Raw genomic sequence first — 15,000 nt, 5'->3', positions numbered from 1 at the left:
GATCTGAGGGCCACAAAGGCCCTTGTGACAGCAGATATTAATGAGACGGGAGGGAGAGGATATTGACCAATCACGGTCCCCTAAAGTGTGCGAGCGGCAGGAAGAGCTTTGATAAACTTCAGAGGAAAAGACGTCTGTGTCTCACGAGCTGCTCCGATTGGTCAATCATTTCCTTTCCCATGTCATAATCTGTTCCATCTCCCTCTCCAAAGAGGCAGACGGATGGTTACCATGGGTTACTGCGCTGTCCATCAGGGGGTTGCAGGGGTTCAGGCTGACCTCTGACCCCTGTGGCAGGGTTCAGGTAGCAGAGAGATGAACTCACCAAAATCTTTCTTGCAGTACTTCTTCATCGTGATCTTCAGCTTCCCCTTGGAGGTCTTGCAGTAAGAATCACAGTCTGGGGGAGAGAGAGACAGACAGACAGAGAGACCAACAGACAGACAGACAGGCGGAGAGAGAGACAAACAGACCAACCGACAGACAGACAGACAGAGACCGACAGACAGGCGGAGAGAGAGACAGACAGAGAGACAGACAGACAGACAGATAGGCAGAAAGACAGACAGACCGAGAGACAGAAAGAGAGAGAGAGACAGAGAGACCGACAGACAGAGAGAGACAGAGACAGAGACAGTTATATAACGAGATTACAATTTTAACCAATTTTTATGGTCTTCTCGATATTTTGAAGATCTGTGTGTATGTGTGTGCCGGTAAGCATGTGTGAAGGTGTGTTTTGTAGGTGTGTGTGTTAAGTTGTGTGTTAAAGTGTGTGTGACCAACAGCATTAAAATGAGTCCTCCTAATGTTCCCTTTCTCCAGATGCACAGCTGAATCCCAGAGACGTTCTCCACGGATAGTAGGGGTGGCGATAAGGAGCATAGGGCCGTGGGCTGGAATCTAACCTGGGGTTGCTGAAGGCCTCCTCTCCTGCCTGCGGGGTTAACCCACCAGCGAGTGGAGCTACTCTTGAAAAGCTTTTAAGCTTTTTTTTGTATAAATGAGAAGGTTTCTCCACAGATACATATAATACATTCAGTAGACTTGATATCAGATTTTATGATAATATAGAAGAGGCCACAACACAGGAGCTAAAGGAGAAGAGTAAAAGTACTTAGTTAATTTCCAGGGCTCAGTGTAATGGGCCTTGAGGTCCTTTAGAGGAAAAACCGAGAGGGGGGGGGGGGGGGCAGTGGGAGAGGGGAGGAAGGGGGGAGGCGGCTGAGAGAGCGGGGGGGGGGGGCCTTTTCAGTCGGTCTGAATATGGACAAACTTCATTATTTCCCCGCGCCCTCTGTCCCGTCTCCCCCTTTCTTCCCTTTCAGCCTCCGTGTGAATGAAGTTGCCGGGGCAACGATGGAACAAGTAAAAAACGCCCCTCCACTCCCCCCCCCCACCCCCCCCGGTGTTTGAGGTGTTGGTGGGTGCTCGCACGGAGGAAACACGTTTCTACGGAAACGAGGAGCGTTCGGGGGAGAGACACAAGGTCCTAAAGTAAACGAGAGGGGCGTGGCCGTACCGCCAAACACGCCCGCTTTCCATGGAGATACACCGGCGAGGGCGGGGCCCCTACTAACCCCCCCCCCCTCCACTAGGGCCCAGGGGCCCCCCACCACCACCCTCCCACCATAGAGCTCTTTGAAAGCTAGCGTTACCCATTAGCCCATCGCCGCTATCACAGCCAGGGCCCCAGTAGGGCCGGGGCCCCGCTGAGGGACAAACAGCCCCTTTGTGAGGGCCTCTTCACCAGGGCCAGGGGCCCGCGGGGCCACTGCTGCTGGTTCTGAGGGTTGCGTGTCGCCACTGGGAGATTTGTGACAGGAATCAGAACAGGCTGCTGGCGGCCGACCGCGCAGTTCCTCGGTCAACCAAAGAGGGCGCTGTGCTGCGGGGAGGGGAGCTGAACCCCAAAAGAAACTGGGCCATGGTGTGCTGGTCATTACTGGGTCCAAGCTCTCTGTCTACTTCCTGTTGGAGCTCTGTATGCGTGTGTGTGTGTGTGTGTATGTCTGTGTGTGTGTGTGAGTTTGTGAGTGTCATTGTGTGGGTGAAAATCCCGATGTCCACAGTCTGCCCGTGGGCCTACATAAAAAAGATGCCCTCCTCCCCTCCCTCCTCCCCTCCCTTCACCCCTACCTCCTCCCCTCCCTCCTCCCCTTCCTCCTTCCCTACCTCCTCACCTCCCTCCTTCCCTACCTGCTCCTCAATCACATCAAGGAGAACCCATCTCACTGTGGGTCATTTGGGTAAAAGCGTCTACTAAATCAAACAGTTAATAGTTGTGGTGTTGGGATAACATAACAAGCATATGAGGCCTTTTTATATCAAGGGGGCGGATTTTCTTTGTCTTTATAAACCTCATAACCAGATCAAACAGGCAGATTTTCCATAGTCTAATAGGAGCCCTCACGAGGCTGTAAATGGTGTCCTCTCCCCACAGACGGCTCTGATTAGAGAACAAGCCGGCTCTAACGAGGCGTGTAATGCTGTTAGAAGCGACCCTGGGGGGTCTGTGTCTGGGCGGCAGTGAGGGGGAGAGGGGATGGGTGACAGGCCAGAGAGTTGGGGAGGGGGACTATGGACCAGGACTTAGACCTGGAGTCTCACGTTAGCTCTAACCTGTAAAGACTACAAATGTAGTTTTCTTGTGAAATGTGTTGATTTGGGTTTATTTTAGTAAATACCTTGGCTTGAGTTTGGTATGGGGTTTGTTTAGTTTAGTTTAGTCGAGTTAATTCAAATCATTATAGCTCAGCTTAGTTTATCTTTTCTTCTAGTTAAGCCTAGTTTAGTTAACCTATATTTAAGCTCTATAGAATAGACTCCAAGCAGCAGGTCTGGAAGGAGCGCCAGTGGTGAGGAAACATGTGCTCACCTGAAGGCTCGTCTGGACTGCTGTAGGATACCGTCGGAGAGGCTACAGGGATCTCTGAGGAGAGGACACAAACAAGAAGATGTTCACTTACAATGAGGTCAGAGACTCAAGAGGTAAACCCCTAACCTGCAGAAACAAAGTTCACAAAGCTTGCTTTAATCAATGCACTTATTAATAAATATGATTGGTAATTGTAAAGCAATCGATCAATAGAGGCAGGGGTACATTGACAAGAATCAATAAATACAAATAAAATATGCAATGAAATTAAAATATGAGATTATGGGACAATCCAGGCTATCTCTGTTGTATACGGGGAATGGGTTAACCTATTGATGGTTGGTGCTTGGCCCTTGGTTCTATGAACATCCTTACTGTACCGACAGAGATATATTGTTATTTCTCTTTCTTCTGACAGATGTATTTATTGTAAGTGGCTTTGGATAAAAGCCTCTGCTAAATGCCCTGAATGTTAATCTATATGGACAAAATCAGAGTGGATGAAACAAAAAGGAAAAACCCAATCCTAGCCCATAAACACGCCCTGGTCTATTCCCTGGCTCGGCTCCTCAGCGGTCCTCATTGAACCCAACGCTGTGTGGTGTTCTCTGAGTTCAGACGTTCTGGTATCAATCAGGATTGCAGCGTGCGATGCAGGCGGAGGTTCTCCTCGCCGCTCTGAGGGCCGGGAGCGTGCGAGTGGTGGGCATCACTCCTGCCACTGGCCTCGTTAACGCAGTTCAATACGGTTAACAACGTGCCGTTAAATACTCACACACATTATCGAGAACAACGAGAAGAAGAGAACGCAAGAGAAAAAACTCAGGCTCGACTTGAACTTAAGAACCGCAGTTTCCCTCCAACGTTTACATGAGCTGAGCTCCTCTCTCCGGGCGGAGTGAAAGAACCCTGGTTTCACCCGGTTCAACCTGGTACCAACGGGTAAACCAGGTTCCACCAGATTCCCAGGGTCACAGTGGGCTCCTAGGTGATGGAGGCCTATCTCCGTCGCCTCCTGGACCCCCTCAGACCTCCTCTCTATCAGCCTCCTTCACCCTGATTAATGGCAGCACTCTACTGGACAGTGGTAAACGCCGCCTCTGTGTCCAGACTTCATTGTCTGCTCTCTTATCTAGGCCGGCCAGCTTGCTGTTTGATGCTGATAGCTTTAGCGACCGTTAGCTAGCGAGCTAACCCCTCTTGCGTGGCTTGGAGCTGTGATTGAGGAGCTGGAGAACCTGCAGGCCGCTGATACAGCCAATAAACACATCAGCTAGCATTGTTTTGTTTTTATTGGTCGACAGACCCTTAACGGTGGAGACCGTGAACAGGGTCTTGTGATAGGCCGTGCTGCTGTGCTGTGTTTATCTTAGCGAGAGTTAACAGCACACAACAACCGTCCAGAATAAATCGACCAGATGTGAAGGAAAACACAGGAAATTAGTTCGGCCAATAAAATAACTCACAAAACCGATCCCGTTTCTAAGGTTTTCCAAACCCAACGACACACAGCACTGTTATACATTATCGTTTTATTCTCTCCCTCTGATCTAAAATAAGCCTAAAAAACGAAATGGAAAATGGCGTCTCGGCAAAGGTTCTCGAGCTGCCGATACGGACGGAGACGAGTTCAGACAGGAACACATCCGTGGTTCTGTTGACCTACCCCTGCAGTAGCGTCAAGGTCTGGGGGAGAAATGATGAAGATATCTTCATCATTACGGTTAACGGACTGTATTTATACAGTGCTTTTCTAACCAGTGACCGCTTAAAGCACTTGACAATATTGCCAAACATTCACCCATTCATGCACACATTCACACACCGACACTGGAGTCAACCAAGCAAGGTGACAGCCAGCTCGTCAGGAGCTGGGTTGCTCAGGGTCACCTCAACACTCGCTAGAAGGAGCCGGGGATCGAACTAGCAAACTTCTGGTGACCAGCCAACCCGCTCTCCTTCCTGAACCACATGCCTCCACATCAGAGTCCACTCTGCACCCTGTGGCCATCGATGGCCGGTACGGAGCTTCAGTCGGGTCCCAAACCAGCCATACTGTTCTTAGTTCCCTCCCTTCTATGTCAAGGCCTTCAGGTTAGACTGATTCTGAGGGACCCAGACTGTAGTCCCCTGATCCCTCCCCATGAGCTTGTCAGAGTGCCCGACGGCGTGGGACAGAGCGGGGCTTACTGATGCAGGGGGCAATGGGCGAGCGGCTCTGCTGGTAGCCCTTGGCGCAGCGGTTGCAGGTGATGCCCGTCACCCCGTCCTTGCATGGGCACTGACCCGTTGTCTGGTTACACGTCTTACCCGCAGCCCCCACCGGGTGGCAGTCACACGCTGGGGGGACAAAAGACACCATCACTGTCATCACCATCATCATTGTCATCACTATCGTTGTGTCACTATTATCATGGACAGTTTCATTTAAGAGTCACCGCCTTCAACATGTTTTCACAGCCTCATTAAACACACACACACAGACATACAGGGACATACACACACAGACACCCACACACGCACTCACACTTTCTGGGGCAGAACAATGTAGGGGCAAGAGTTTCTCTTTCAGCTGAAGGTCAGCAGGTTCGATCCCCGATGACCTCAGTCTATCTCTTGATGCTCCCTGACTCCCACCTGCTCCTCAAGGACCTCTGGGGTCATCGTGTTGGTGACTCTCTGCTTCAGTCCATGTTTGAGTGTGTTGCTGTGATCCCCATCCCACCTGAAGCACAATACTCCTTTTCTATCATTCAAAATATAAGGCTTTAATGCCACTATGTACATCAATGACGGCCCCATTGATCCCTTACCAGAACTGTAAGAGGGATCCCCCACTCTGCATTACACCTCTGATCTCTTCCTCACTAATGAAGGGGCTTTCCTCTGGCCCTCGGGGACCGCAGCGAGGGGGAGTCATGACTATACGGCCTGTGAAGCCCTGTGAGACTGGGACTGTGATTAGGGGCTGAACTAATAAGGTTGAATTGATTGGACTTGACTTGGGAGTTTGTTTGGATTAAGGCAAGGCAAGGCAAGGCAACTTTATTTATATAGCACTTTTCATACACAAGGCAGACTCAAAGTGCTTCACATATAAACATTGTCATACAATAAAATAAAATAATAATAGATAAGTAAAAGAAAAACATATGCAAAGAAATGGGTAAATTAAAAAGGCATTTTAGTATTAAAATAAAAAATAGAGGCAAAGTTAAAAAGCTTTTTAGAAAGGGCAAAAGCATTGAGGCTCAACAAACAGAAGACATGGTAGCATTGAGGCTCAACAAACAGAAGACATGGTAGCACAGCTGCAACAGAGCTCTGCAGAGCTCGGAGTGTGAAGCCACACCGGGCTGCTGCCGGGGCAGGAGTAAATAAACAGGGATGGAGGCAGCGAGGAGGGGAGGAGGGGGGAAAGGGGGGGGGGGGGGGGGGGGCAGGCCGTCACAGATGGGACCTGGGACCTGCTCCAGACCTCAGACTATTCACCCGGGTCTCTGGTTCTGGTTCTCTGGTTCTGGATCTCTGGTTCTGGTTCTCTGGTACAGGTTCTCTAGTTCTGGGTCTCTGGTTCTGGGTCACTGGTCCTGGTTCTGGGTCTCTGGTTCTGGTTCTTGGTCTCTGGTTCTGGGTCTCTGGGTCTGGTTCTGGGTTTCTGGTTCTGAGTCTCTGGTTCTGGATCACTGGTCTCTGGTTCTGGGTCTCTGGTTCTGGGTCTCTGGTTCTGGGTCTCTGGTTCTGGTTGTCTGGTTCTGGGTCTCTAGTTCTGCGTCTCTGGTTCTGGTTCTGGCTCTCTGGTTCTGGGTCTGGTTCTGGGTCTCTGGTTCTGGATCTCTGATCTCTGGTTCTGGGCCTCTGGTTCTGGTTCTGGGTCTCTGGTTCTGGCTCTAAGGTTCTGGGTCTCTGGTTCTGGATCTCTGGTTCTGGATCTCTGGTTCTGGATCTCTGGTTCTGGGTCTCTGGTTCTGGATCTCTGGTTCTTGGTCTCTGGTTCTGGGGGACCGTTGGCTCTCAGAGCAGCAGAGGATCAGTGAGTGGAGCGCATAAGGCCTGTCTCATCATGGGTTCATGTGTTCATGTGTTCATAGGTGTGCATCTAGGTGTGCTGCATGTGTGTTTGGGATGTTTGTGTGTGTGTTTGTGTGTGTGTGTGTGTGTGTGTGTGTGTGTGTGTGTGTGTGTGTGTGTGTGTGTGTGTGTGTGTGTGTGTGTGTGTGTGTGTGTGTATGTGTGTGTGTGTGTGTGTGTGTGTGTGTGTGTGTGTGTGTGTGTGTGAGTGTGCTCTATGTGTGTGTGTGTGTGTGTGTGAGTGTGCTCTATGTGTGTATGAGTGTTCTCTATTGGTGTGTGAGTGTTCTCTATGTGTGTGTGAGTGTGTGTTCTCTATGTTTATGTGTCTTTGTGCGAGTGTGTGAGTGCTCTCTATGTGTGAATGTGTGTGTGTGTGTGTTCTCTCTGAGTGTGTGAGTGCTCTCGGTCTCCGGGTTCCTGGATTAATAACAAAGTGTTCTGAGCGGCTCCGTTATGTTTCCCATTAACGGGCGGAGCCGCTTCAAAGAGAGCGTGAGTCAGCCGCACGTTAACCGAGCCTCCTTCTCCGCCAGCCCCTCCTCTCCTGACGGAGGAGGAGGGTCCAGTACCTGTCTCCTGCCCCCAGGGCTCCCAGTCCCTGTAAGCCCCCCTCTCCTCGCCCCTCTCTCCGCTGAGTGATCTCCAGGCCCAATGGAGGGGGGATGGAGGAGGAGGGTGGGCTGGGCTCCGCCTGGGGTACAGATTAATGCAGCGAGCAAACGAGCGGACGAGAGAGCGAACGAATCACCAGGGTGTCAGCCGAGAGGTAAGGTGTCACCGTGACGACGCTCTAAGAGGGCTGTGTTTACACTGGGCTTGATGAGGGGCGACGTTGTTAAGCCAGGGAATAAACCACTGGGCACCCCCCACCAGAGAGGGGGTGTTGGAGGCAAGGGTGGGGGGGGCAATGGGGACACAGCAGAGGATGTGTTGGGAGACCACAGTATGGGATCCTGCACAACGTCACTCACTGAGGGTTGTGTTGGAATCAGGGGCCTGGAGCCGGATCAGGACACACTGCCAGCGATGGTAACACAAACACACTCACACACTCACTAAATGCTCACACACACACATTACAGTTTATCTCAGTCGCTTTGGTTATTTCTCGGATCAGAATTGAAATTCTCAAAACTACCTGTTCAATCGTTTGTGCACATCAAAAAAGCAGTTTCTGATTTCTTTGAACAAGTTGCAAATGCTTTGGTACATTCATGCAAATGATTATGTACAATTCTCTGCTCTTTCCTACATTATCAATTGCTTTTGTCATGTTGATCAAAATGTATTGTAATGGGTCTCTATTGAATAGTCTCACCCCCACAACATTTAGGCATTAGTTTATTGCATAAGTCTTTACATGCAATATGGTTGAACAAGTTGTCATAATATGTCAAGCATATTTCTATACATTTCCATTAGACTTTTTTTCTAAATCTGTCCTGAATGGGTAAATTGCTACCAGGTGAATCTTGACTTTCTCTATGAAGGGAAATGTGGGAAGTGTTAGATCAACCAACGATCAACCAGTTTACTGGAATAGCTCAAAGGTGCATCTCCTGAAGCATGAACTGGCAAGTATATATATAGCTGGAGCACAACACAATGTTACATTATCTGAGAATTTGTGGCCCAACAGACAGTAACGTCAGGAGGTGTAGGATGACTGCACTGTAATTCCTACAGCAATGCATGTACAGTTTACCCTAAGGAGATTTTCCTATGTTCACAATTCTAAGAATGACATGGTCTGTAAACAAATTACAGTACAAATAGTCAAAGCGTAAATGTGAATCTTGTCCAGTCTCTTGCAATCAATCTCCCACGTACACTAAGGTGTAACTTACAATTTACAATAATTGTCTTCAAAGCTTTAGCCATGGTTTACATCAGAACATCCCTCCTGATTACACTGTTATATTGACAACATGACTAAGCAATTTGACTGTCTTATCCGTACACAATAACACAAGGACTTGTCATTTTGATGGCACTGACAAGTTCATTGACACAGATATTTACTTTTGAGAAACAAACTAAGGATTTTGAGCAAGAGACTTGCTTTTGCATGAAATCCATGGTGTTTTGCTATTTGTACGAATTGTTTTGAGAAATGCACTTACTGTTTTGCAAATTTCAATTCTGATATGAGAAATGTACCAAAGCGACTGAGAAAAAATGTAACTACATACTCGCACTTACTTACAAACACACATTACACAAACACAGACAAACAAGCGAGCGTAGCATGTGGCGGCGTAGCATGTAGTTAGCATAGCATGTGGCGGCGTGGTATGTAGTGAGCGTAGCATGTAGCAAGCGTGTGGTGGCGTGGCGGTACCTTTGCAGGCGCGGCGGTGCGAGATGGCCTTGGTCATGTCGCGGTAGTAGCCCTCCTTGCAGTAGTGGCAGTGGCGGCCCGCTGTGTTGTGGCGGCAGTTCAGGCAAACACCCCCACTGCGGCGACCGGACAGCTTGTACAGCTCCATGTTGAACCGACAGCGTCGCGCGTGGAGGTTACAGTGACAGGCTGCGAGAGAGAGGGGGGGAGAGAGAGAGAGGGGGAGAGAGAGAGAGGGAGAGAAAGAGAGAGAGAGAGAGAGAGCGAGAGAGAGAGAGAGAGAGAGAGAGAGAGAGAGAGAGAGAGAGAGAGAGAGAGAGAGGGAGAGAGAGAGTGTGCGGGAGAAGGAGAGGGAGAGAGAGGGAGAGATAGAGAGAGAGAGAGAGAGAGAGAGATAGAGAGACAGATAGTGTGGCAGAAGGAGAGGGAGAGAGAGCGGGAGAGAGAGAGAGAGAGAGAGAGAGGGAGAGAGAGAGAGAGAGAGAGAGAGAGAGAGAGAGGGGGAAAGGGAGAAGGGAGAGAGGGGGGGAGGCAGAGAGAGAGAGAGAGAGGGGGGGAGAAGGAGAGGGAGAGAGAGGCAGAGATAGAGAGAGAGATAAGGAGAAAGAGAGAGACACACATTACATTAGACTTTGAAATACTAATGTTTTAAGTAACTATACAATTTTATGGCCAAAAAAATCCAATCAATCCATGTGCTATATATATGTTAATGAATGCAATTATGGAGTAGATTAACAGCTTGAGCAGAGCCATCACCTGGTCCCTAGGTATTTAGAAATACAGCTGGCCGGATCTGCAGAAACACACACACACACACACACACACACACACACACACACACACACACACACACACACACACACACACACACACACACACACACACACACACACACACACACACACACACACACACACACAGAAGCACATCCACACACTCTCACACACAGACGAACACACACACACAAACACACAAACACACACACTGCCACCTGCTCATGAATTTCACCCGAGCTGTTTGTGATTCCTGTGATTAAAATTCAGTTGTATTTCTATCATAGATCAAGATTACACCTCACTTAAAAACCTATTCACAAACAACCACGTGATAAAACCCAGAACTAAACACGAATACAAACCATTAAAAAACTGTGAACACACTTAACTGGCATTATTACGCAACGTACACATTTTTCAATAACACCGCAAACAAGTCTGATCTGTACAGTCTAGTGGCTCTGGTGTTGGATTCCAATCCAAATGTTATTGTTTCAAACCCCAATGTCCCAGAGCAAGATGCTCTAATCCCTACTTGCTCCTTAATGACCTGTCTCTGTAGTTACTGTCTAACCCCTACCTGCTCCTTAATGACCTGTCTCTGTAGTCACTGTCTAACCCCGACCTGCTCCTCAATGACCTTTCTCTGTTCACAGTCTAAATCCTACCTGCTCTTTAATGACCTGTCTCTGTACTTTCTAACCCCTACCTGCTCCTTAATGACCTGTCTCTGTACTGTCTAACCCCTACCTGCTCCTTAATGACCTGTCTCTGTGTTCACTGTCCATCCCTTACCTGTTCCTTAATGACCTGTCTCTGTATTCACTGTCTAACCCCGACCTGCTCCTTAATGACCTGTTTCTGTGGTCACTGTCTAACCCTTACCTGCTCCTTAATGACCTGTCTCTGTGTTCACTGTCTAAACCCTACCTGCTCCTTAATGACCCGTCTCTGTGTCAACTATCCACCCTGACTCATACATACACACACCCACTTTCACACACATACTTGTACAATCAAAGACACACAAATATGTTGTGCAGCTGTCATTGGCTTATCTTTAACCCCCCCCACACACACACACACACACAGAGACACACACACAGACACAGAAACACACCTCCCTTTCCTCTTCACTCTATGACTCCACTTATCTTTACCGTTATCTCTACAAAAGGTAGTGTGTGTGTGTGTGTGTGTGTGTGTGTGTGTGTGTGTGTGTGTGTGTGTGTGTGTGTGTGTATGTGTGTGTGTGTGTGTGTGTGTGTGTGTGTGTGTGTGTGTGTGTGTGTGTGTGTGTGTGTGCATGAGTGTGTGTATGTGTGTGTGTGTGTTTGTGTGTACTTCAATGTATGTCCTGTAGGTGTGTGTTACTGTGTGTGTGTGTTTGTGAGTTGAAGTGACCAATAGATCTTATCTCAGCCTCTCTCCTCCGGTCCTCCTGTTGAACTCTGGGTCATATCCCTGTCACCTGTCACTCACACTTGCCCGAACCCCTAATACCTCTCTTTCAGACCCACGGACGCCCCTAAACCAGCCCCACGCAGCATTGGTTCTGCCCCTGGGGGAGGGGCTGGCGTCCGGCACGCGCTCACATCGGTCTGGGGACTGGGTTTTATGTTTGGGCTGGGGGGACTGGGAGGACTGGGGAACTGGGAGGACTGGGGAACTGGGAGGACTGGGGGACTGGGAGGACTGGGAGGACTTGGGGGACTGGGAGGACTAGGGGACTGAGAGGACTGGGGGATTGGAGGACTGGGGGGACCAGGGACTGGGAGGACTGGGGGGCTGGGAGGCCTGGGAGGACTGGAGGGAATGGGAGGACTGGAGGGAATTGGAGGACCAGGGGACTAGTGGACTGGGTAGACTGGGAGGACTGGGGGGCTTGGGGACTGGGAGGACTGGGAGGACTGGAGGTAATGGGAGGACTGGAGGACCGGGGACTGGGAGACTGGGAGACTGGAAGGACTGGGAGAGTGGGCGGACTGGGGGACTGGGGGGTGGGAGGCTGGGGGGACTGGGGGGCTCTACGTACTCCGGGCGGAGGGATCAGTCTGGGAGTCTGTCCATCTGCGCGAGGATCAGCGTGGAGACACGCTGTTGCTGTCAGCGACTGACACACACACACACACACACACACACACACACACACACACACACACACACACACACACACACACACACACACACACACACACACACACACACACACACACACACACACACACACACACACACACATGCTGGAGAGTGTCTGTGTGTGGGCTGCGTTTGTGTCTGGGAGAGTATTTGTGTGTCGGCATATGTGTGTGAATGCAGACTTCCAATGCTCTGTGAGTGTGAGTGTGTGTTTGTGTGTGCGTGTGTGTCTGTGTGTGTTTGTGTGTGCTTGTGTGTGTGTTTGTGTGTGAGTGTGTGTGTGTGTGGGTGTGTGTGATGTGCATAAAGAAGAATGTAGCGTTTCATTGGTGGACGGAAGGTACTGGCCCACCCAGGATCAATCACTCGCTCACTGGCCGAGAGACAGTGATGATAGTGGCCCGTATCGCCAGTGAGAGATAGAGAGAGAAAGAGAGAGAGAGAGAGAGAGAGAGAGAGAGCGAGAGAGAGAGAGCGAGAGATAGAGAGAGAGAGAGCCAAAGCCAACAGTGCTGGAGCTCAGACGCTCCGACACGTGACGGTAGATAAAACAAGCGCACCCTTGGAAGATCAAAGCCTGTCAGAGTTTCCTGACACAATTACGACAACGACGAAGGTGACGAAGATGAGCTGGAGATTTCCCAAAATGTCAACGAGGCATACCTAAAGCATTCATGTGTTACTTTGCACAAATGCTTCACTTAATATAGTGTATGGACCAAAAAACGTTATCGTTGTTTGTTGTGTGAGACTTGACACACTAGCACACACACATAGAAACACACGCAGACAAACTGGCACTCCATCTATCAACGACTTCGTCCACAATGAACCAATCACATCGCTGCCCTGGCCAGCCATCTTACTTTAATATTGTGTACTTGGAAATCATGTGTCAGTAGAGAGAGACTCGAAACGCTCAGAAACACTCTGGGGAAACGTCTGTTTGTGTTAATATTATCATCTTATCCTAGCTATCTTTGTTGCATACAGGGAATTGGTTAAAGGGACATTTTAGGAAAACAACACTTTTCCCGGGATTTGGGGTGTTGTTTTGGGTCTCTGGTGCTCCCACACGCATACAAACTTTGAAAAAATTCCTTAGATGATTTTTTGAGTGAGATATGCATTTCTGAAAGTACCCCGCCCACAGTTACAAAACAAGCGAGTCAGTTTCGGCGCCCCCTCCTACGTAGGATGGGGGCACAGCTGAATATTACCTCCCAGTGCCCCACTACCTTCCAATAGGAGCATAGCTATGATTTTGTGGACCAGCGGACAGGCAGCTCGGGCGGGGAGAGCTCGGCGGCAGCCCGGCAGCTCAGCTCCGGGAGTGCAATCCCTTTCTCAGACGGACTGCTGCCGAGCTCCCCCCGCCGGCGCTGCCGGACTGCCGCCGTTGCTTCGACGGCAGTCCAGAGGAGAAGACATGGAGGAGAAAGGGATTGTACTCCCGGAGTTGAGCTTCCCCCGCCGGACTGCCGCCGGAAGCTTCGGCAGCAGTCCGGCAGCTCCGGCGGTGTACTCCGGGAGCTGAACTGCCGCAGAAGGTTCGGCGGCAGTCTGGCAGCTCAGCTCCCGGAGTGCAATCCCTTTCTCCTCCATGTCGTGGTTCATGGACTTCAGAGAGTCAAGTCCAAAGTTCCTTTCCACCAATTATTCTTAACCATGGTCGAGATAACCCCCACTACAAGCCTTTACTTGTTGTGGAAGTACCAGAGACGTCAGAAGCAGTCTTTCATAATATCATCTGAGGCGCACAAAGCTTTTTAGATATAATCTTAAATAAATACCATCTCAATTCCACTACTACCATTACCACCCTCACCACCCATTCCCACTACCATCCCCATCATCTCGACAAACATCTCCAACATTTCCATTACCATCACCTCCACCACCACCACTATTACCATCACCATCATCTCCACCACCATCTCCAATCCCATACCAACCCCTGCCTAGGCCTCCACCTCTGACCAGACGTGTGCTGTGTTCTGATATCCATATTTCCATGAGTACACTTAACCATAGTACACTATCCGCTTTCACTAAGTGCGCTGATTTTCAGATGTCAGTATCGTTCCAAATCCAATGCTCTGTGGTGCACTAACCGGAATTACGATCTGGACTGCCGCCTCGGCTCCTCCCCCGCATAAACATCCAGCTTTGAATGGTGAACTCTTTACGGCTAGCTGCTACAAAAAGCTATAAAAACAAAAAAATGACTATTAAAGCAGGCATGTGGCTCAGCCTGGCTCCGCCTCTTCAGCTACGTAGCTAAGATGGTTGCCATTGAGTACGAAAAGTGTACATCGATCCACAATCCACGGTTTGAACGTTTTCATCCGGGTCTTTTCAGTAAACGTATATTCGCCCCGATCTTAACTTGAACACCCTAAGCACTCAAACTAAGTATAGTAAGTACGGATAGTATGGATATTGGAACACAGCAATGGTCAACCTTCTCCCAGGGTTAACATCTCAGTGGAGCAACTGTGGTTTGGATGATGATGATGATGATGATGATGATGATGATGATGATGAGGTCTTGGAATGAGTTCTCTAGGTGAGGTCTACTCTGACACCTTCTGGAATGCTTTGCTTGGCACCCTTCGAGCTCATCATCTACGTGGTGCAAAGCTAAGCTAGATCGATCGGTGTATGAAATATCAGCGAAGGCAAAGGCTGCTGTGCCCATTTTCTATAACATCCTTTGACATTATCATTGTGTCATTTTATCGTAACATAAGAATACAAATAACCTTCTCAAAGGATCAGGTCAGACC

General features: G+C 49.4%; 1 protein-coding gene across 1 annotated transcript in view; it reads right to left on the bottom strand.

The window, feature by feature from the left end:
* Positions 1-15,000, bottom strand: part of ntn1b (netrin 1b) — a 38,815-nt gene that overhangs the window by 5,181 nt on the left and 18,634 nt on the right. Inside the window, exons 3-6 of the mRNA XM_056583432.1 lie at positions 9,294-9,482; positions 5,069-5,218; positions 2,879-2,932; positions 326-400 (exon numbers count right to left, since the gene is read on the bottom strand). Of these exons, the coding sequence (XP_056439407.1) occupies positions 326-400; positions 2,879-2,932; positions 5,069-5,218; positions 9,294-9,482 (468 nt within the window). The remainder of the gene's footprint in view (positions 1-325; positions 401-2,878; positions 2,933-5,068; positions 5,219-9,293; positions 9,483-15,000) is intronic.

The sequence above is a fragment of the Gadus chalcogrammus genome, chromosome 2 (assembly GCF_026213295.1).
Source record: "Gadus chalcogrammus isolate NIFS_2021 chromosome 2, NIFS_Gcha_1.0, whole genome shotgun sequence".
NCBI lineage: Eukaryota > Metazoa > Chordata > Actinopteri > Gadiformes > Gadidae > Gadus > Gadus chalcogrammus.
Note: the sequence above shows the minus strand (reverse complement) of the source record. Positions and strands in the feature narration are given on the sequence as shown.